The sequence below is a fragment of the Pelodiscus sinensis genome, chromosome 22, assembly GCF_052426305.1.
Source record: "Pelodiscus sinensis isolate ZL-2025 chromosome 22, ASM5242630v1, whole genome shotgun sequence".
Lineage (NCBI taxonomy): Eukaryota > Metazoa > Chordata > Testudines > Trionychidae > Pelodiscus > Pelodiscus sinensis.
In genome coordinates, this window is record NC_143073.1 from 5771636 (window position 1) to 5795047 (window position 23412).

Here is a 23412-nt window from a genome sequence, read left to right on the forward strand (position 1 = left end):
ACAAAGACCAGGGGTTTTCAAACAAGGGGTCGCGCCCCAGGCCTGGGGGGTGGGATGGCGGCTGCTGGGAACCAGCAACGCTCCCGTTTGCTTCAAATCCGCCGTGGGTCGGGGTGAGCCCGCAGGCCGCCGGGCCAGGGCCTGACGAAGGGACGGCACCTTCTAACCCCCCCACTGAGGTCCGCATGGAGCCTGTCCCAAATCAGCCACCCTGCTCCACCGCATCCCTTGGAGCTCAGCCCTAGCCCAGAGGGAAGAGCGCCCCCTGCTGAGTTTATACCCTCCACTTCTTGCACCGTGGGATTTCCCAGCTGCTCGCCCCCCAGGCAGGGCCATGGGCTTCCGGGGCAAACCCAAGGCCTGGGAACAGTGTTGGCTTGGCCTCAGCTGGCCCCCTGGGAGTTGAGATCTGGGGCTTTTCCCATCTGTCCAACGCAGGAACGCGCTGGGCCTTGGGGCTCCCAGAACCTGCTGCTGGCTTCGGGCATCGGGGAGAGCTCCAGACGCCCCTCAGCCGCCTGCCACCAGGGATGTGAGAACCGGGTGGGGGTGGGGTTGTTACCGGGCTGGCGCTCTGGACCGGGAGGGAAGAGGAAGGAAAGCGGCGGCACTGGGCTGCGGCGTGCTGGGAAGTGTTGAGACATCTCATGCTGCTGCAAACGGGTGGGAGCGGGTCAGTGCACGCAAACAACCTTACAATAACGAACCAGTATGTGCTGCCATGCGTTAGCCTCCAATAACAGGCTGCTACGTGGTGGTGCTCACAAGAGACCCTAGAATAACAAACCAGTATGTGCTGCCATGCGTTAGCCTCCAATAACAGGCTGCTACGTGGTGGTGCTCACAAGAGACCCTACAATAACGAACCAGCATTGTGCTGCCATGCGTTAGCCTCCAATAAAAGGCTGCTATGTGGTGGTGCTCACAAGAGACCCTACAATAACGAACCAGTATGTGCTGCCATGCATTAGCCTCCAATAACAGGCTGCTGCATGGTGGTGCTCACAAGAGACCCTACAATAACAAACCAGCATGTGCTGCCATGAGTTAGCCTACCTACAATAACAAGCTGTTGTGCTCACAAGAGACCCTACAATAACAAACCAGTGTGTGCTGCCACGCGTTAGCCTCCAATAACAGGCTGCTACGTGGTGGTGCTCACAAGATACCCTACAATAACAAACCAGCATGTGCTGCCATGTGTTAGCCTCCAATAACAGGCTGCTGCATGGTGGTGCTCACAAGAGACCCTACAATAACGAACCAGTATGTGCTGCCATGCGTTAGCCTCCAATAACAGGCTGCTGCATGGTGGTGCTCACAAGAGACCCTACAATAACGAACCAGTATGTGCTGCCATGCGTTAGCCTCCAATAACAGGCTGCTGCATGGTGGTGCTCACAAGAGACCCTACAATAACAAACCAGCATGTGCTGCCATGAGTTAGCCTACCTACAATAACAAAGCAGTGTGTGCTGCCACGCGTTAGCCTACACTAACAAGCTGTGTGGCTATGCTCACAAGCGACCCTACGATAACAAAGCAGAGTGTGCTGATCAGGGCTCACATCACGAGCAACCCTACAATAACATGAGGAGTGGGCGCCATGAGCTGGCAGGGGAGGAGCTGGCCCAGCGGTTGGGGCTGGGATCCCAAGGGTGGGGGTAGATGCCGTGCCGCACAAGCGGAGCCTGGAGCTCACGCTCCTGCTAGTCCCTCCCCGTTGCTCCGCCCGGGGAGACAGCACCCTGCACGTAGGCGCCTTCGCGGCCAGGGACAAACAACAGCCACATGCCCTGGAAGGGTGGAGCCACTTTCCAGGAATCCCAAGCCAGTCTGGGCTGCTCCTGCTGCACTCCCTGTTCCCTGCACCATAGGCCCCAGGGAACATAAACAAGGCCAGCTGCTGCGGCGATACGGCCGGGGAACGACGCTGCCCCAGCAGCCAGATCCCCCATCTCGCGTGTGGCCTGGGAGGGGGGGGGGGGATTCTCGAGTGGTACGGCGAGCGGTGAGGCCCTTTAAGGCTGGGCCCTCGCTGGCTGCAACGAGTTTGGGAGGCCTCTGCTGGGTTCCCACTTCCCTGAAAGTGCTCTCCCTTGCAGGCCGCAGCTTGGATGGAGCACGGACGCTGAGCAAGGGTGGGGGTGGGAGGTATCCTGGGACGGGAGCAGGGTGGGACGTTTGCCCTCTGCCTTCTGCCCTGTGGATTAATAGAATGTGGGGAGCAGAGCAGCTTCTGGCTGGAGCCCGAGCCATTCCCGTGTTTAATTAATTAATTAATTCCGGGTGCTCTTTGTTATTTCCTACAGAGGCTGCCCTGAATTCACTGAAATCAGTGTAAAAACCAATGCACGGAAACTGGTGCATAATTGTGCACGGCCGTTTCGTTCCCTTTCAACTCCGTTCTCTCCGATTCATAGATTCTCTTGCTTTCTCCGTCTCTGGGGAGAGGATGAGAGCACCCACCACATGTGAGAGATGTGCAGTCACGTTGCGTAATGCACGCCCCGGGGGAGCTCCGGCGATGCGCCGGGATCCAGAGCCAGTGTAGTTGTACAGAGCAGTACTGTTCAGAGTCCCAGATGATCAAACCAGAGGGGACAACCGCCATCCGCTGGCCCGCCTGGATTAATCTGGGCCTTCCCTGAGTTTTCCCCTGCGTCTGGAAATGTACGGCATGTGAGCTCAACCCGAACAAGCCTGCTTGAAATTGATTCAAGACCCCTGGGCGCAAGGCGGCACCACTTTTACTTCGGTGGGTTTAGTCACACCCACAGTTCTGGGGTCTACACGCTGTTGTCAGTCGGGTGGGGTGGTCCCCATAGGTTCCTGCTCCATCAACGAGGGTAACCAGACAGCTGCTTGTGTGTGTGCTCGGTGATGTGGGCCGTGTCGACTTGTGCACTTAGTCTCCACAGAAGACCCCAAGAGAGCCCCCAAAGACCACAAACCAGATAAGAACTGAAGGTGCCCGGACAGGTTTATTGTGAAGCAAAGCACAGTCATAGCTGCCAGTAGGCTCTACCGAACCACTACGCACATGTACCCCAACAATCACAGCGTGGCTATGGATCCATTGGCATTCCCCCCCTTCACACCTCTTCTGCCCTCTTCCCCCGCATCACACCTCTTCCTTCAAGCCCCCTTCCCCCCTCAGCTGCAATCAAGCCTATCGTGGTACAACTCCACCCACCGAACAGCCCGGCACAGAGAGTCTATGGCTGACCACGACATCCCAGCTCCTGCTGCCCCGGCAGGCCAAAGGCAGGTTCCATGCTGCTGAAAATCCCAGCTTCGGGCCTTGACTCACATCCGCCCCCTTCCAGCGGTCCCCTGCCCTGCCTTCAACCCTGATCCCTCAAGCCCTTTGCAGGGAAAACATCTGAAACTTTGCCTGGTACGGGAAGCGGCACTGGCAGGGATAGTGAGGGACTCGGGGTCACGTTGCTGGCCACAGGCATGAACCACATAGGACGCCACAGAAGAGCAATGACAACGTCTCACCCCCGTGTCAACAAGGGGAACTTGAGCTAGGGTGCTGGGACAGGGAGTCTATGGCCAACTCTGCCACTGCTTTGCTGTATGACCATGGGCAAGTCACTACCCACTCCGTGCCTCGGTTTCTCCACCTACAAAACAGAGAGGATGATACTGACCTGACCTGGAGGCGGAACAGGCCTCACTCTTTCCTCTCTTGTGCTGGGATACAAGCGGAGGAACCCCACAGGGTGTGAGACAGATGTCGCTCCAGCTCCCGGTTGGTAAAATGCTTTGAGATCTGCAAACGAAAGACGTGACTAAAGGGCAAGATAAATAGTACGCAAAGCCCTGGGCAGTACCCTGTCCAGGCCTCGCCCTCCTTCCTGGGCTATGCAGGCAAAGGGGAACATTTCTAACACACTTAGGGGACTTAGGTGTCTAAATCGCACTGGCTTTCACCGTGCAATGCGCCTGCCTTTACGGACATAAACGGGGTTATTGTGATTTAACTGGCCTGGTAGAGCTGCAGGGTAAGGCTTGTGTGTAGACAAGACCTGGAAGAGAAATAGAGAAACAGACAGAAAGAGACAGAGAGAGAGACAGAGAGAGAGACAGTGCAAAACAAGGGGATCAAAAGAAACTGAGTTGATGAAAAGGAAGAGAGAAAACTGAAAAGGGAAGAGAGGATGAAATGGGCTAAATTCCCAGCTGGTAAAGGGGCCCAGATCCTGTGCTGGTGTAAATCAGTGTCAGCAGTGCGGGGTCTGATGCAAAAAGCAGAGAGCCCTGTGCCCTTTCTGTGCCCCCTGGAAATCTCGCCTCATCCCGTGTGCATCCAGCTGTTTTTCCTCAGTGGCATAAGCCCCTAAGAATGCACCATTCCCCTCTCTTGCTCCTACACACGCCCTGCTGTTTCTTGGAAGTGGCTAAATATAAAGTTCTTGGAGAGCGGCTGGAAAACAGGGCTAAGAGGACATTCCAGCAGGCACTGCCGGAGAAAGGCATTTGCTGCTCGGTACAGTAAACAGCTCCCGTTTCCTACCCGCCTGCCACCTGGCACCTCTGGCCAGAGCCAGCTCCCGCCTCGCCAGCCCCCGTGAGCCCCGAGCACGACAGCTCCAGCTGGACAATCCAGCCGTTGGCAGCCCATCAAGCGCAGGCATAGCTCCAGGGACTTGTTTTCCGAGAGAGACAAACAAACCGGGATGATTTTCACATGCGTGCTCGGTCCCAAAGCAGAGCCTGGGGCTAGGAGCCGGACAGGGAGGGCTGCATTCGAGCAGATATACCTGCACAGAAGGGATAGAAAAGAGTAGCCGTTTAAACAGTTCAACTTACTGGTTTCCGATACGGTTACTTGCCGGCTCCTGGGGAACCGGCCGCTGGGAGCTGGTGCACGTAAGCCGGCTCCCAGCGCGCACCGACTCTGGCTGCCGGCCCTACTCCTGGGCAGCCGGCTGTCGCCCTGCACTGTGGACTCTGCAAGGTAAAACGTATACTGGAAGCCCGCAGTGCAGCTGGCTCCCTGGGAACAGGGCCAGCAGCCGGTGCGCACCGTGAGCCGGCTTATAAGAGGGCTCCCGGCATGCACTGGCTCCCAGCTCCACTCCTGGGGAGCAGGCTGCTGTCCCCTGCTGCTGGCTCTGTAACAGAGGAATCCAAACCATTTTCTCCCCTTTCTACCTGCTCTGCTGATCCGGGGCTCCAGCGGACTCCGTGATAACTTTTCAAATGACTTCAGATTAGACTTGGCATGAGTTCTGTCTCTTGTATGACTGTTTCTGCCAAGATTTAGATTCTGATCTCACACCGGATTGGCACCTGGGTAGCTTCACCAACTCCTGGTTTACAGCAGCATAAGTAAGCTCAGAATCAGGCCCTGTTATGATTACTGTCTGTATTGCATAGCCTACAAGCTCTCGAAGCAGGGAGCAGGGTGCTAGGGGCTGTACAAACAGAACAAAGAGCCAGTCCCTGCCCCAAAGAGCCCCCTTATTATTATTACTGTATCAGAGCCTGCAGCGCAGGGCAGCAGCCGGCTCCCTGGAAGCAGGATCCACGTAGAACGCTAGCTATAAAGTATCGCTATCCTGACACCAATGGCTCGCCACAGAGGGACCCTCCCTATGTAGCCAGACAAAGGCCACAGCTATGCTGAGTTAGCACAAGGATGCCTCCCCAAGTTGGAAATTACATCCCCCCGCCGGAACACGGGCATCTCCTAGCGACAAAAGTGGGAGGGGACCACACGTAGGTTCCGATCACGTCACAACACCCAATGGCCCCAACTCTATTTGCATTTTACCTCCCCTTGAGCTGGGAACCCACCGTTTTCCTAGGCCCGCTTGACACGTTCAGGTTTCGCCAGCATAGATCAGCTGGCTAGTGTGAAAAATCCCCCACCCCCACCCCCACGTAGCTGTGCTGGGTAAAGGCCCAGGCGACGTCTACCCTGCTCTCTCTTGCACACGGAAATATGCAAATGAGGTGAAGCGGTGAATATGGCCGCGCCTCATTTGCATATTTAAATGAGCCGCCATTTTTGCAAAAAGGAGCCATCTACCCAGATCCTTTTTGCGCAAAAACCCTCCCTTTTGCGCACGAGCCGTTCTTCCTGAAAAAAAGCGGCAGAACGGCTCTTGCGCAAGAAGGGGGTGTGGTGCAAAAAGAAGCTGTATAGATGGCTTTTTGCACAAAAGCCCCTTGTGCAAACAGGGTGGCTCATTAAGTATGCAAATGAGGCATGGCGATATTCACCGCGTCGCCTCAGTTGCATATTTTCTTGCGCAAGAGAGGGCAGTGTAATTGTAGCCCCAGCGTAAATGCAGCATCTTTCATCAGGGGCATGGTAGCAGCAAAGCCAGCTCTCCGCTAGGAGGGTGTGTGACTGGAGGGGGGGCTGCCAGGGATGCATCACACTCAAGCCCTTGCGTACGGCCCTACAGAAGCAGCAGATGTGGACTGAGCAATCCCCGTCATGAGGTGCCTGTAGCCCAGGGCCTGCACTATGCATAAAACAGCCCCCCTTGAACGATGCTGGGATATTAAAGGGACACACGCACCCCACACGCACTGGGGAGGTGAATGGGTAACCATGTACACGGTTAACTGTTGAGCCTGGCTTAAAAGCTGTCTCCCCACGTGCACCGGCTCCCAGGGTGTCAACTGCCCTGCATGTAACTGCTGAAAATGTCAGCGGTTACAGTTACTTAATTAAATGCATTTTAACATGCCTAATGAGCACTTTTTATACTGGTACGGCTGCACCCCTGCGGCCTGGGCTGCTTTCACTATACCAATACACTAGGCAAGTAGAAGCAGAAAGCCAGACCGAAGGGGCCACGGGAAACTGAGGCACGGAGCCGGCAGCTGTTGCCCGAGGTCCGTGGCGGAGCTAGGAATAGGGGGAGGTGTCACTCGAATCTCTCTCAGCAGAGGTTGGGATGATCCCACCAGCTTGGCCCGTGAAGGAGGAGATGGGCTGCAGAAAGAGACAAATCCTTTTAATTCCAACCGACACGTTTAAAAAGAGACAATGTTAAAAAGCTGCAACAAAGTCGATCGAGCTGTGGCGCCACCTCCTGGCTGAGTGCGGACAACGATTTTGGCTGCTTTCAAAACACCTGGCAGAGCTGGTACAATGGAGGCGTCCTTCTAGCTGGTGAGTTTTGTTTCCTGGTGGAGCCTGCTGAGTTTTGATGCGGCAATTAACACAGTCACATGCCCATGCACACGTACAGCGTCTCTCCCTGACACCGACAGCTCAGCTCCCAACACAAGGGAGCAGCCCGGCTTTCGAATTGCTCAACAACAGATTTGCAAAAAGGAAACTGGACCATTTCCTCCCACTTCCAGCTGGCTCTGCTCTTCTGGGGCCCCAGCAGAATCAGTGGTAACTTTGCAATTGGCTTCTAATTAGACCTGGCGAGAGGTTGGCCTCTTGTATGACTGTTTTCTTCAAGATTTAGATTCTGAACTCACCCCACACAGACACCCGATCTCACATCAGATTGACACCCGATCTCACCCCAATTGATACCTGATCTCACATCAGATTGACACCGATATCTCCCCAGATTGACACCCGATCTCACCCGACTGATACCCGATCTCACCCCAGATTGACACCCGATCTCACATCAGATTGACACCCGATCTCACCCCAATTGATACCTGATCTCACATCAGATTGACACCGATCTCTCCCCAGATTGACACCCAATCTCACCCCAGATTGACACCCGATCTCACATAAGATTGACACCCAATCTCACCCAACTGATACCTTACCTCACCCCAGACTGACACCCGATCTCACATCAGATTGACATCGATCTCTCCAGATTGACACCTGATCTCACCCCAGATTGACACCCGATCTCACCCAACTGATACCCGATCTCACCCCAGATTGACACCCGAACTCACATAAGATTGACACCCAATCTCACCCAACTGATACCTTACCTCACCCCAGACTGACACCTGATCTCACATCAGATTGACACCCAATCTCAGCCGATTGATACCCGATCTCACCCCAGATTGACAGCCAATCTCACATCAGATTGACACCCAATTTCACACCAGACTGACACCTCCAGAGCTTCACCAATTCCTGACTGACACCAGAATGAGTGAGCTCAGATTCACACCCTTTTATTATTACTGTCTATATTGCATAGCCTACAAGCCCTCGAATCAGGGAGCAGAGTGCTAGGTTCTGCACAAATAGAACAAAGAGACAGTCCTTGCCCCAAAGAGCTTCCAATCTAGGTAATTCATTTCAAGTTGTTTTCCTTTAACTATCTGTTCCAAACCCACCCCTTTCCCTCAAAAGAACCCTCAGGTCCAAATTCTGCTTTGCTTCAACTCAACGGACTTGTACTGATGGCGCCGAAAGGATAATCTGGATCTCAGGGCTTTGGAAATAAAAAAATACAGTGTTTCCCGCTGGCCCCCTAGCTCCCAGTAAAACCAGTTCCTCTGGCCCAGTTGCAAGAGAAACAGCAGGGGTAGTGAGGAGCAGCTAGTTTATCACGTGACAACACAACACACAGAAACACAAAAAATATGCACCGCTGTCAAGCCCATACCAACGCATACACACAGCATGCCCCACCATGGCTGGGCAGCCGTGCACCCATGCAACAAAGGAACACCCACTGGCAAACTCACGGAGCTCACCACATTCCGCACCCTACACTGACATACACAACCCAGCTGCCTCCCCGCCAGACACCCACCCACCCGTGCAAATGCACCATGTGCCGAAGCGCGCGTGCGACACGCCACGTACACACACACTGACCTGGCACAAATTCACACGCAAGAATGCCACAAACGCACCTGCCAACACATACCAACAAAACACAATGCAACACCCCCTATACAAACACCCCCCACCCACACGCACACGCACGCACACACGCACAGAAATTCTGTGTCCAGAAACTTTCTTTAAAACTTATCTAAATACGCTTTTTAGGGACACTCACCCATTTCTTTTAATAGGGGTCAAACCAAGGAGTCCTCCAACCTCCCCACTCATTCTGTCTTTGCAGCCTGGCTCCGCTCCAGACAGGGGGGCTGCAGGGAGTGTGGGTTATAAGCTAGACAGGACCTGGCAGGGCCCGTACATTACAACACACACATCCTCAACCCCTGAGCAGCGTAAGATCATTGAGGGAAGGGACGCTCCCTCGCTTATTAATCTCCCAGCTCTAAAATATTTTCAAGTAACAGTAAAAACACAATCATTTATTAAAATTCAGAAGCCTGGGGAGATCTGAGTCCCTGCTGGGCTGGTCCGAAGCTGGACGATCCCCTACCAGCCATACAGCAACTCCTCCATATGGGGAGGGTGAATCCCTCAAAGTCAGATAGTGACTCCCGGGGGGGGGGAGGCAGGGAAGTGAGCAGCTGCCCAGAGTTGGAAATAGGATTAAAATCCTCTATGAGACCCTGCCCCCCTGCGGGCCTAATTCTCCGAGGTCCTGCATCTTGTGCGATTCTTTAGCCCCGTGCAAAATCCTGGTGCGACCTCCCGCTTGGCACCCCACGGGGCTGTGCAAAGCTGCTGGCTGCCCCAGTGTGTTGCACCGGGGGAAAGAAGGGCACAGGGTGGGGGTCAGGGCCTGGAGAATCAGGCCTGGGAAGAGGCATCAGGCAGGAGAACAGCTCCATTCGTGTTACCCCGTCATCCTAAGATCCTGCTGGTGCAAGGGAGTTTCCTATTAAAACCGTGGACCGACTCCGAAATAGACACACCCTCCTCCTCTACGTTCCCAGCTCAAAGAGCTGGGATGGAGTTCAGGTCCAGATGGCGGGCGGGAAGGAAGCGGACCAGTCAAAGGAGGATATCTGCCTGCCACTCCCTGCTGTGTGTCAATGCTGGTGTCACCCACTCCTTTGGGGCAGATGCTAATTAACAGGGGACGTTACAGTCCCAGGATGGTGATGGTCAGTTTCTCCTATAGGTGAGCGAGGCAGGACCCAGCCCCAACAAATGGCGGTGGAGGTGGGAGTGGAAATCAGAAGGCAGAGGGGGTGACTTGGACAGGTTGGTTCCATCAGCTTCAGTTCAATTCTCTTATCCTTCCCTGCCCAATTTTCCATCCCCCTCCAAGAAGCAGCTGATGGAAAATGGATGGAGAGCACCCCCTAGGGGTGAAGCGACAGAGCTTCCTCTGGAGGGGAGGGTGGGAACCCGTCAGCGCCCCCTGCTGGCCCTGTGCCGCAGCGGCTGATCGGGAATCCAGGCCTCCCACCGTGGCCACAGAAATGGTGACTGAGTCGGAAGAAGGATGGGGGAACATCCTGACACAGCGCCCCCCTTGCTTCCCAGTGGGAGAGGCCGTCACCACCATGGCAGAAGGCCGGGGTCTGCAGACCCAGGAGTCGGAGCGCCCTTCGCGCCCGTCTGGCGTCCACGCAGCCCCCCTCAGTATATGGCCTCGTCCATGTTGTCATCGCTGTCGGCCCCAAACTCCTCCCCGTTGTCGAAGTAGGACATGATGTAATCCGTCTCCTAGGGAACCAGCAGGGAGAAGGAGGTGAGTCCTGGGGAGGGCGAGGGGTGACGGCCCTCGCAGGGCACGAGCGATGGGGCCCGGGGCCTGACACACAGTGCGACCGCTGCTGGGTGGGAACGGGCTGCTTCACGGCACGCAGCAACGCGGCAGTTTGGCACAGAAAGTGGAAGGGACGGGCACGTCCCATGGAACCCGCAAGGACAGGGCGGTAGAAAGGAATTAGCGGATCTGAGGCGCTGCAGGGGGACGCTGGGGAAAGCGTCAAAGGGGCGGCCCCAGAGACGGGCAGCATCTTCCCCCCTCCCAGGGACTCCCACTAGGGGCCAAGGACGCATCTCGTTCAGCCTCTGCCGAGACTGGGGCCAACTGGATTTTGGCAATGTGGATGCTGGCCTGCCAGGAACTAGGATCCAACCGGCCCCACTCAACCCCCCAGCCAGCTGCTTCCCCCTGGGAACGTGAGGCCCCGATCCTGCAGTCCTTGCACAGCCCAAGCGCCCACTCAGACCAATGGGTGCAGGACGGGACTGGGAGTCTGGCGCGAGCACCCAGAGCGTGTGACTGGCCGGCCTTCCCGGAGGCACCTCACCTCTTCGTGCTCCTCCTCGTCGTACTCCTCCTCCTCCTCTTCCTTGCCTTCCTCTTCCTCCTCCTTCTCCCCTTCTTCCTCCGACGTCACTTCCTCCTCCTTCTTCTCCAGGGTCTGGGGTGGAATGACGAAACAGAAGCCCAGCGGCCGCTCAAGCCGCAGCAACGCTGCCTGGGCCGTTCCCCGCGCCAGGGCAAGCTGCTGGAGCGCAAACACCACTGCCGCGTCCTAATGCCCCTTCCTCCCCCCCGAGAATCCTTCCCGCCGCACCTCTACCCCATGCTGCACACAGGCAAGCAGCCGCCTCTGGCCAGCCCACCAGCCACCGGTACCACATGCCCCTGTGAGCCACCGCCCACCTGATTCCCTGCAGCGGCGCCCCCCGTGACTACCCAGGTGAGTGCGCCCCAGGATGGAAGGGGTGGGGAGCAGAGGAGCCCAGCAAGCAAGGACACGGGCCCCTTGTGACGCCCAGCAGTGCCGCAGAGCAGAGAGGGCTCCCCAGCCAGGAAAACCGAGAAAAACCATCCTTACCTCCAGTTTCTTGATGGCTTCCTCCTTGTCCACCGGGAGGCGCTGTTTGTGCTTGGGGAGCAGGAGGGTGGTTCCTACCGCAGAGGAGAAGGTCAGAACCTGGCCGGACACTGGGGCATTCCTGGCGGGGAGGGGGGGGGCAGCTCGCCATGGGCGGGGGGAGGGAGGGAGCTCCTTGAACTGCCTTCGGGCAGCACGATACAGCCGCAGCCGACTGACGTGTTTCAATCCGGCTGCACGTCACTCGGTCAAGGCCGAGTAAGGGCTTGCCCCCCTGCCGACACACACCCCTCGCTAACGAGGGGGTCGCACGGCTGGCTTCCGAGCTGGGTCACCCGGCTGGGTTTTAGCAGGAGGTCGGGCTATTCTGCTGCCTTGCACCAGAAACCAGACCACTGTTGCCCCCTATTTCCTTATGGCTCCCTCCCATCATTACTTCCAACCCTGGGCATGAGGGGACCACAAGGGGACTAGGAGGAAGTCAGACAGGAGCACTTGTGGGAACAGTAAACCCAGGCTGAGTCGTATGTTTCTTTTCTTCTGACACAGCCCCTCTCGAATCTGTGTCGCCTTGTGGGGAAGGCATAGGACGGGCACGCGAGCATCCCTCTAATACAGCCGTGGGCAATAAAACGGCAACAGTTCAGCAGGGTTAGCCAATGGCGGGCCAGCGCTGCTCTACTTACCTGAACCTCTGCAAGTACCAGCGATCGCAGCTCCCATTGGCCACGCATCACGGTGCCTGGCCAATAGGAGCAGCAGGAAACAGCGCAGACCCGGCCACTGCTTCCCACAGCTCCCATTGGCCAGGAACGGCGATCCGTGGCCAATGGGAGTTGCGATCGCCGGTACCTGTGGAAACGCAGGTAAATATGATGGTAGCAGCCCACCAGAGGTGAACGCTGGGGAACCGGATCCGGCTCATGGGCCAGTATTTGCCCATCCCTGCCCTCCTGGCTGACCTCACCGTTTTCTTTAATACTCACTCTCCTTCCGGAGCTTTCGAACTCGGATCTTTAGCTCCCGTGGTAACCGCCGCCAATCTGCACAGGGAAATAAGGAATCACTGCAGAGAGTCAGACTTATGGTTCTCTGACTCTAGCTAGAGCCGCTCTAGAGTGGCTAGAATCAACTGCTTCAGAAGTAGACACTATGGCTACGTCTAGACTACAAGCCTCTTCCAAAAGACAGCGTCTAGACGACAAGCAGACTTTTCGAAAAAGCGAACCGCTTTTTCAAAAGAGAAGCTAGACGCTCTCGTTCAAAAAAGCACAGTTTGCATTCAATAGCGCCTTTTTTCGAAAGAGCACTTTTTTCGAAAGCTTTTTTCGAAAAAAAGCGTTATTCCTCATAAAATGAGGTTTACCACAATCGAAAAAACTGCCACATTCTTTCAATTTACTTTCGAAAGAATGTGGCTGCAGTCTAGATGCGGGTGAAGTTTTTTCGGAAAAAGTAGTCTTTTTTCGAAAAAACCCTGTAGTCTAGACACACCCAATAAGCCTCCAAGTGGACAACAATGGACTAACAGACGTTTTTTCCTGTCCCCTACTGGTGATTGGCTTGTGCCCTGAAATGTGAGGATTTCTAATCTATGTATCTATGCATCCCCCCATGCACTCATCCATCCGTCACCACAGACATTATCATTTGTTCTTATTTATCAGTCTAATGTAACTGTGGAGGCTCTTATCCTCATACCTGTCTAAATTTCTGAATCCTCTATGCTTTTTACTCCAGCAATATCCTGCAGCGTAGAGTTCCAAAGATTATGTAACAATTTCTGTCACTACTTCTATCTACCTAGCCTTTCAGTTTCACTGGGCCTCCTTCCGTCCTGGCACATTGCTGAGTCTTAGGGATGGGAACGGGTAATCGATTAACCAGTTACCCCATCACCCAGAAGCAGCCCCTCGCCCCAGCCCGCTGCGCCTTCGCTGGCCATGAAGGGAGCCAACAGCAGAGCCAGCCCCAGGTGGGCTGGGAGCTGGCAGCCCTGTGAAGGTACGGCAGAGTTCCCCCTCTGCTGTGGGCTGGGGCACCTCCTTTTTAACCACTTAAACAGGATTTTACATCCCTACTGTGGCTCTGGTATTATTATAAAGGCACCAGATCTGCGGTTTTCCACACCTGCAAATCACAGACTTCCTGAAACAAAACTCTGAGGAGAAAGATGAGCAGGAGTTAGATTGTAAACTGTTTCCTTGCATACCTGGGTTCCAGTCGATAGCGTTATCAATAGGTCCTGACGTCTGATATTTATCTGAGTAGCGCTCAACATCTGAAAAGAAACATACAAACAGGGGTCAAAACTGCCCTTTCATCATCATCATCATCCATCGCTCTGCGCCGGCTCTTCTGGGGTGTAATTTACTCGCCACGGGTAGATAGTTAAACCGAACCAGATAAAAATCAAAGTCAATAGATAGACTCCCGTGTCAGGAAGGAGACAACACAGAGAGCTGTTTGCACCTTCAATGCCACGGGCGAGTAGATTACATTGTTTGTTGAGCTCTGATCATCATCATATAAATGGGCTTCGACTCTCTATTAAATTCAGATGCTTCAGGGAGTAGCTGAGTTAGTCTGTTACAAAAAAAAAAACAAATGGTCTGGTAGCACTTTATAGACTAACAAAACATGTAGATGGGATCATGAGTTTTCGTATGCACATCCCACTTCTTCAGATGACCGGAGTTATGAGTTTGGGATGTGTACACCCAAAATAAATAGGAGAGGGGAAGGGGAAGGGGAAGGAGGAGGGAGCATCAGTAAGTATCTGAAGATTGGATAGTTAAACCGAACCAGATAAAAATCAAAGTCAATAGATAGACTCCTGTGTCAGGAAGGAGACAACACAGAGAGCTGTTTGCACCTTCAATGGTTGTTAAATTGGTAGTGTCCCAACCAACTTTCATCACGATTGAGACCTTGTTTACACACTTCCTGGCCCCAGAGTAGTACAGCCCCACAACCCTTCTGGTGTGGATGCAGTTATCCCAGTGTGAATGCGCTTATCTTTGTACAGCTAGACCAGAATAAGCTAACCCAGTACGAGACACCTTTACGCTGATGCCTCTGTGTCCACACTAGGGGGGGGTGGTATAACACTGGTGTAATGATATTTATAACAAAAAAAATCACATCACTAACCAACATACTTTTAACTGCATAATGTTGAATGCTCAATCCAGCTTTAAACCCCTCTATACCAGACTAGCAGCGGGAACGGGCCTTAAAATAGGTATAACTTAGGTTTAAGGCTGCTTTATGCTTGCTGACTGGTATACTAATAATAAACACGCTCTGGTTTCATCGGTGGGTCCATTTTACAGATGGGCAAACTGAGGCACGGGGCAGCAAAGGGAGTTGCAGAGCTAGGAACAGCCCCAGAGTTTGTACGTCCTACCCATGTACACCAACCACTGAGTCCCACACCCTCCTTAAGTGTAAAAGGACTTCAGCATCACTGAGAACTCAGGCCCAGTAGTTTTCTTTGCATTAAGGTTTTTTTTAAAGTCCTTTAAAAAAATACCATTAAAATTTGGTCCTAAATCAACCAGCCATGACCTCAGTACCTTTCTTGGGGGCAGCCGGCTTGACATAATATGGCAGGCTCTTCATGGCTCCCCTCAATTCTTGCTTTAGGGCCAGCATGTATTCCACCTCCTCACCCGTCTGCAGAGGGACCGGCTTGTACTCCATGGGCTACAGAGACAGGGCAGAAGCAACGATTCACTTCAAAGGAAGAACCGGGGTGGCCAAAATGACGATACCAAGGCAGGAGTCCAGCATGAGGGATGGGGCTCAGCTGTGAAATCCGGATCTGGATTTCAAACCTCCTTGAGCGGGGGAGAGATAGGATCTAGGGATTTGGTTTAAGCCCAGCTCTGACATCTATGTATGTATGTGTATAAAGATGTAGACACGTGTGTGGGTACATACCTAGGTGGGGCCCTTCCAAATTCATGGTCCACTCTGGCCAATATCACGGGGCTTTAAAAATAATAAATGTCACGGTTTCAGCTATCGAAATCTGAAATTTCTCCGTGTTGTTATTGTCAGGATCCTGGCCCACAAAAGAGTTATGGGGGGCTCGCAGAGTTATTGGAGAGGGCTTGGAGCACTGCTACCCTTACGTCTGCGCTGCTGCAGGCAGCGGGCCACCCTCAGAGCTGGGCAGCTGGAGAGGGTGGCTGCTGGCCGGGAGCCCAGCTTGGAAGGCAGAGCTACCGCCATCAGCAGTGCAAAAGAAAAGATGGGATGGGGCTGCATTGCCACCCTTATTTCTGCGCTGCTGCCTGCAGAGCTGGGCCCTTATTCAGCAGCTGCTGCTTTCTGGGTGCCCAGCGCTGAAATCAGCAGCACAGCAGTGAGGGCGACATGGGTAGGGTGTTGCCCCCCTTACTTCTGCCCTGCTGCTGGCAGGATGCCGCCTTCAGAGCTGGGCACCCAGCCAACAGCTGCAGCACAGAAGTAAAGGTGGCAATACCGCGACCCCCTAAACTAATCTTGTGGCCCCTCTTTAAACTCCCTTTTGGGTCAGGACTAAGGATGTTAAGAGGTGGGTGATTGACAGGACTCGACAATCTATGTAATCTACTCGCCCGTGGCGAGTAGATTACATCCCGGAAGAGCCGGGTTCGGGCGATCTGCGCATGTGCAGAACGCCGGATAGTGTGGCTGGTGAGCAGGGCTCCCCGCGGCTCGGTGAGCCCTGGTGATTGACTAATTGTGTAGTCAATACAATTTGTACCGACTACACAGTTAGTCGATAAGGGGCCCCGCTGTGGCTCTGCAGTTTAAATGTAGTAGGAGTTGGGAATGCAGGCAGTCCGGCTCCTACTACATTTAAACTGCAAAGCCGCAGCGGAGGAAGGTCTGGGACCTGAAGCGAGCTGGGCCCCTGACCGCTGCCCTCCCCCTTCCTCCCCCCGCATCCCAGAGATGGTGCTGGGGGAAACCGGCTTTTAAGCTGGCTCCCCCCAGCACCGGCTTCTGCTTCCCCCACCCTGCTGCCTCTGACACAGAGGCAGCAAAGGGGAGGGGGAAGCGAGTAGTCGAGTAGTGACTCAACTAGTCACTCACGTCCCTAGTTAGGACTCCCACTTGGAGAAATTCTACTTTCTCCCAAGCACACAAAAGACCAGATTTCACAGTCTGTGACATGTTTTTATGGCCATGAATTTGGTAGGGTCTTATTCAAACACATGAGCATCTGTGTATATAGCTACATATGTGTGGGTGTGTAGGTGTATACATAAACAGGGGTTTGTACACCCACATTTATGCACACACACACATAGGCAGGGCTTGACACACGGTGGCAAAAGCCGCTCGCCAGCCCCGCATTGTGCATGCGCAGGCCGCTGGTAAACGGGGTCTGTGGCTGAAATCTACTTGCCATAGGCGAGTAGATTCTATAGTTTGTCAAGCCCTGCACATAGGCACCCACGCAAAGGATGTAAAATCCCGGGGAATCTGTCAACCGACTAAGCAGAATCTGGGCGGGGACCATTCCAGCCTGCCGGACTCCGCCCCCACCCTGCACTGTGGCTCACGCCCGGCTCCTAGCCCTGCACAGGGGCTAGGGCTGCCGTTGGCTCCCTGCCCCCGCCGGAGCAGCTCCTGCCTGCAAGGTGCCCCTCCCCTCCCCCGTGGGGTTGAAGCAGCCTCCTGCCTACAGCAAGCAGGGAGCTGCACAGTCCTCACTGGTTACCGGTTAACTCAGGCATGGGCGATAATTTTTACCTGGGGGCCACTTCAAAAATTTTTGAAGTAGCTCGGGTCACCCGGGAAGGGGCGGGGCCTAAATGAGAAGGGGCAGGGCCTAAACAGGAAGGGGCGGGGCTACCCCCTTTACCCTCTTTCCACCAGGCACCTTTACCCCCTTCCCACCAGGCACCCATGCCCTGGAAGAGGCTTGGCACGCTCCCGCACGAAGAGGTGCAGGGGCTGCGTGAAGCTTCCTTCCCCTTGCCCCAGCCCTGTGAGGAGCCCGCAGCACTTCAAAGCGCCATGTGCCCCTCGCAGGGCAGGAGGAGCTTCCTGCGCTCCCCTGCCCTCAGGCCCTGATTGGCTGGGGGGGGGGGGGCAGAGGGAAGCAGCAGGGCTTCTACAGGTCAGATCCACCCACTTGCCGGGCCGGATCTGGCCCACGGAGGCCCTTTTGCCCACCTCTGGGTTAACCGGAACCAGGAAGCATTACCCATTTAGGTACTGAGACTTTCCCGAGGGCCCTCTGGACTCCTCCACATCCTAGACTCACTGAAAATCCCCCGATGGCTTGGATGAGGTGGTGGGTCTCTGCTGCCCAAAGTCGCACGTCCAAACCCCCCATGGGCAGCGCTCTGCCACCTTTGCTGGCGAGGGGCTGAAAGGGGCAGATGCCTCCCCAGGCCACAGGGCGGACACTGGCAGGGCAGCACATGGGGGATGTCTGCCCGGCCGCACGCCCTGCTGTGCACACAGGAGCCTCCCTGCCCCAGGGCTGCCGATAACGCGCCGGGTGTCACGGTGCGTGTCAGAAGGGGACGCGGACGGGACGGACTCACGGGGAAAAGTGGCGACGGCTGGAGGGTGGACGGGGGCAGCAATTCTCCTTTCCCAATGCCCACTGCTTCCACGCTGAAGGTCATCTGGCCCCGACCCCTCCCTCTGCCTCCTCTTCCAGCCATGGCTTGCTCGCCGAGAGGAAGTGGACATAGAGCCGGGATCCAACGTAGCCGAGGCCTGGCAGGGGACGAAAAAACCCTTTTATGATCCTTAGGAACCTACAAAATCACATCTTCCTAAAGCTACGGCCCCAAAAGCCATGGGTCAGAGCTCCGGGCTAGCAGCACCGGGCCCTTAATCACACCAGGGCCATCTCGCCTGCAGGAAGAAATGGCAATCTGTGATCACTCTGGTTTCGGTGCTAATGTAGGTCCGTTTACTGTGCCGCTCCCAGTCTTTAACTGATCTAGGGATGTAAAATCCCCCTCGTATTGTTTAACTAGTTAACCCAGTTCTCAGACTGTGGGTCCCGACCACTGGGGGGGTCGCGAGCAACTTGGAGGGGGGTCGCGGTATCACAAAGATGGAGAACCCCTGAGTTAACCGATTAAAGGGAGGGATCTAGGGGGCCACTCTAGCTCAGCTGGACTGGAGCGCCCCTCCCCACCTGCCACCGGGCTGGAATTCCCCCTCCTCCCCCCCACCACCACAGGCAGGGGCTGCCTCAGCCTGGCCGGAACAGACCTGTGCCCATGGCAGGCAGGGAGCTGCTCTACCCTTCACTAGGTTAACCTTAACTCGGGGTGGGCAGAAGGGCCTCCATGGGTCGGATCCGGCCCGCCAAGTGGGTTGATCGGGCCCACAGAGGCCCTGCCGCTCCCCCGCCCCCAGGCCAATTAGGGCTTGGGGGCAGGGGGGGAGCGCATGAAGTTTCCTCTGCCCTGCCAGCAGCAGGTGGCACCTGGCATGGGTCCCTAGGAAGATCCTTGGGAGATCATGGTCTGTGGGTGGGGAAGCAAGGACATATCCCAGCCCCACCCCTTCCTTTTGCAGCCCCGCCCCTTCTGGTGCAGCCCCGCCCCTTCCGGGGCAGCCCAGGGCCTCTTCAAAAATTTCTGAAGTGTCCCTTGGCAAAAAATTATTGCCCGCCCCTGCCTTTATCGGTAAGCCACCTACTGGTTAACTGGTCAACCATTCACATTCCTCTGCAGCAGGGCTTGACCCGTTTGGGAACTAACCGATGGAAGCGGAGAGACACCCATGATGAACCAAGGACTTGAACCAGGGTTCTCTTGAATTTTTCCCACCCCCTGAGCAGAATGAATTTTGTTATGTGCACCAACAGGGAGGGGTGCGCGACTCAGCACCTTTGTATTGGTGCACACACCAAAATAAGGGCTTCTGAGTGGGGGAGGGGGCACAGAAGCACAAAGGCTCCAGTTGGGGGCACCCATTGTGGGTTGATAGGCTCGGGGTGGGACCAGGGTTGCCAATTTAGTTGGACCACTCCCCCAAACAGGGTCCAGTGTGGGAGTTGGCAACCCTAGCTGAGACAAGGATTCTGATGGGTTGGAAAGGGGTAAGCTCTGGTGCAGATCTGAGGGTAGGCTCATAACCAGAGAGCTCTGGGGCCTACCCTCTCCAGCTGTGGGGGGGGGGAGGGGAAAAAACAGACTACAAGAGGCAGGGTCAGGAAAGGTTGGAGGGAAATTTAGACTTGAACCCAGACTCCCAGCAGCCTAGGCTAGCACACAAGCCACTATGCCAAGCAACCCACAATGCAAAGAGTGCTCCACACCCTGCATTTTGGCCGACGTACGCACCCCTTTGCTGCTAAACCTGCAACCCCCAGCAGCCCTCCCCAAAGGGGATTAAACAGGGTCTGGCCGAGGCATTAGCCAGCCACACAAGTTTCCCTGATGTGAGAAGCTGACCATGTAACAGGACTAGGGCACATACCACGGGATTCAGAAACCAGCATGTGTGGTGGAACAGCTCAGAGCTGAGGGTGTCTGGTGCCAGATCCACGGTGCACAGCTCAGAGCTGAGGATGTCCAGTGCTGGATCCATGGTGCATGGCTCAGGCTGAGGGTGTCCGGTGCCAGACCCATGGTGCACAGCTAAGGGCTGAGGGTGTACGGTGTCGGACCCCTGGTGCACGGCTAAGGGCTGAGGGTGTACGGTGTCGGACCCATGGTGCACAGGTCAGAGCTGAAAGTGTACAGTGTCGGACCCATGGTGCACGGCTAAGGGCTGAGGGTGTACGGTGTCGGACCCCTGGTGCACAGGTCAGAGCTGAAAGTGTACAGTGTCAGACCCATGGTGCATAGCTAAGGGCTGAGGGTGTACGGTGTCGGACACATGGTGCACAGGTCAGAGCTGAAAGTGTACAGTGTCGGACCCATGGTGCACGGCTAAGGGCTGAGGGTGTACGGTGTCGGACCCCTGGTGCACAGGTCAGAGCTGAAAGTGTACAGTGTCAGACCCATGGTGCATAGCTAAGGGCTGAGGGTGTACGGTGTCGGACACATGGTGCACGGCTAAGGGCTGAGGGTGTACGGTGTCAGACCCATGGTGCATGGCTAAGGGTGTACGGTGCCAGCCCCAGGTTGCACAGCTCAGAGCTGAGGGTGTACGGTCCTGGCCCCACAGTGCACAGGTCAGAGCTGAGGGTATATGGTGTCGGACCCACAGTGCACAGGTCAGAGCTGAGGGTGTCCAGTGCTGGATCCATGGTGCATGGCTCAGGCTGAGGGTGTCCGGTGCCAGACCCATGGTGCATAGCTAAGGGCTGAGGGTGTACGGTGTCGGACCCACAGTGCACAGCTCAGAGCTGAGGGTGTACAGTCCTGGCCCCACAGTGCACGGCTCAGAGCTGAGGGTGAACGGTCCCGGCCCCACAGTGCACGGCTCAGAGCTGAGGGTGAACGGTCCTGGCCCCACAGTGCACAGGTCAGAGCTGAGGGTGTACAGTCCTGGCCCCACAGTGCACGGCTCAGAGCTGAGGGTGAACGGTCCTGGCCCCACAGTGCACAGAGCCGCGCCCAGAGCCCACAACCAGGCCCTGGCTACACAATGCAGGGCCCTTTGCCCACGATCCACAGCGGGCAGAGGGCGCAGGGCCCCGCCCCGGCTGCACAACGCCCAGGACAGGAGCTGCAGCGGGGACCCGAGGCCCGGGATCCGCGGTGCGCAGCAGGGCGCAGGGCTCGGTACCTCTGACTCCCGGCCCGGGCCCCGGGGAAGGATTCGTATGGGCGGGGCGCCCTTCCCCGCCTCCCATTGGGCCGCCGCGCACCGGACCGAACCGAATCAGCGCTTTACCCGGGTCGCGCCACTCGGGCTGGAGCCTCCCTCTCCGACTCCACGTGGGTTCTTTCCGCCCGGAAGCTAAACGGATACACAACGTTCCGAAGGGGCGGGGCCCAAGGCCGGCTGCTCGCCGCTCATTGGTGTGCACGGCGGACAATCAAAGGACGTAAGCTAAGGGGCGGGGCCAGAGGGGTTTTTTTTTTCGGGTGGGGGGGGGAGACGAGAGAACGAAATAAGGATGAGCAGGAGAGAGACAGGAAGATGGATGGAGGAGAAAACGGAAGAAGGATGGATGGGCGGGTGGAAGAAATAGACAGAGAGAGAGAGAAGCTGGGGGGGGGGAAGGTGCAGCGTTCCCTGCACAGTCCAGGAGGGTCTTCAAGCCCCCAGCTCTCTTTCTGCCCTGCCAGCCAGGGCGCTGTAACCCCCTGGGGGAGGGGAGACCATAGGCTCACACACTCCTGCTGAGCGCGTGTGTTGGGGTTAGGGTAGCCAAGGGACCTGCCCTGTGCTGGGCTGGGCGTGCCACAAAGGGGGAAACACTCTGATTTCCTATTGGCAGGCTAGTGAAGTTACCGCTGTCCTTGTGAGACCTCCCCCAGCTGGCTGGGCCTCTAGAACAGGGCTTCCCTGTGGTGGCCGATGCTATAGCCTGGTGTGACCTGGAGCCGTCTCTCAGTTCCATCTCCTGCCGTGCTTTTCACCCTAACAGCCAATGTGCCTTCTAATGTTTTCCATCCATGTGCAGGATACATTTTGTTCTGTGCTCCGAGGCATGTGCAGATGTGCACCACCCAGAGAAACACCTGCTGCCGGCTGTAGGTGCTCTGCTAATCAGCGGGGCGGCATCTGAATCCCTCCTGGGTGGCCGACCCAGCGCACAGCTCACAGGGAGTCCTGCTCGCAGCTGAGCTTCAGGCACAGAGCCTTGATTCCCAACTGGGCCCCAGTTCTCCTGGCTAGAGCCAGAGCTGAGCTCGCCCGTTCCCCAAGGCAGAGGGCCTCCTACCTGAAACCAAAGGGCATGAGAGCGAAGGGAGCTACGGCCTCTTCCACTGGGGCAAATAACTTACACGTCATGAGCTAAGATCCCTGTGAGCTGCGGCTGTGCAGTTGCCTATTTAGCACCATCCAGGCACTCAATGAAGCCATGCAGGCCAGGGACCTGCGACAGCAGGAAAAGGGCTACCCCACCCCCCAACTAGCCCACCATCCAATCGGTTGGGACCATCAAGCTCCAGTCAGGACCCTGCCACTGGCATTGTGGCCCCAACGTGCCTCCTGGCTATGATCCAGTGCCCTGGGCCCGGCCCCTGTTTGGCCAAGGCTGCCCCCATCTGGGCCCAACCCCCACCCGACCATGGTAGCGTGACCCCAGTTCCAATCCTGCACCAGGCCCCAATGATCTGGCCCCCACAGCCTGGCTGCGGCACAGCACCCTTCCCCCCATCTGGCCATGGTGGCCCAGCCTCCATCTGGACTCATCCCTGTCCCACGTCCAGCCGTGGCCCCCATCCCGCTCCAGCTGGCAGTGGCAGTCCAGTGCCAACCCCATACGCCTCATCGCTGGCCCCTGGGTGTTTCCCCCACACCCAGATGCTGCTGCAAGGAGCAAGTGTTGGGGTGGGGGTGAAGTTCTCTGTCTTGGCAGCAGCCCCAGAGCCCCCTCCATCCCAAACCTTTCCTAAACCCAGCCGCACCCATAGCCTATATCCCCAACCAGGACCCTTGCTCCCTAACCCTCTGCCCCAGGCCTGAGCCTCCTCCCGCACTATAGACCCCTTGGCCCCACCCCTCCACATTCCTATGAAGGTCGCACACCACCTCCCTGTAGGTGCACATCACCAAATTCACTTTGCTCAACTGTGGGGAAGTGTAGAGGGAACCCCGGACGTGGTGCCTTGCAAAGCGGCCAAATATGCAGGTGGTCAGAACTGGAGAGACCCAATGTGTGGGCTGGCACAT

General features: G+C 56.1%; 1 protein-coding gene across 2 annotated transcripts; it reads right to left on the reverse strand.

Moving 5' to 3' along the window:
- Positions 1 to 6971: 6971 nt before the first annotated feature.
- POLR3GL (RNA polymerase III subunit GL) lies at positions 6972 to 21550 on the reverse strand. 2 transcript variants are annotated; one of them, XM_075907090.2, is made up of 9 exons: positions 21460 to 21523; positions 20095 to 20262; positions 18195 to 18372; positions 15219 to 15348; positions 13853 to 13921; positions 12627 to 12683; positions 11641 to 11714; positions 11107 to 11220; positions 6972 to 10513 (listed from the first exon to the last, which is right to left on the reverse strand). In XM_075907090.2, exons 3-9 carry the CDS (start codon positions 18315 to 18317, stop codon positions 10427 to 10429), a joined length of 654 nt encoding a protein of 217 aa, XP_075763205.1. In that variant the 5' UTR covers positions 18318 to 18372; positions 20095 to 20262; positions 21460 to 21523; the 3' UTR covers positions 6972 to 10426. The 2 variants fall into 2 exon arrangements, with proteins under 2 accessions (XP_075763205.1, XP_006134741.2); XM_006134679.3 differs by lacking the exon at positions 20095 to 20262 and having other exon boundaries at positions 21460 to 21550.
- Between the last annotated feature and the right edge of the window lie 1862 nt (positions 21551 to 23412).

Coding starts and splice junctions, on each gene's coding strand:
- POLR3GL (XM_006134679.3), bottom strand. CDS start 18,317: ATGGCTGGAAGAGGAGGCAGAGGGAGGGGTCGGGGCCAGATGACCTTC. Junction 11,715..12,626: donor TCGAAAGCTCCGGAAGGAGA/GTGAGTATTAAA, acceptor CCTCTGCGGTAG/GAACCACCCTCCTGCTCCCC. Junction 11,221..11,640: donor AAGCCATCAAGAAACTGGAG/GTAAGGATGGTT, acceptor ATTCCACCCCAG/ACCCTGGAGAAGAAGGAGGA.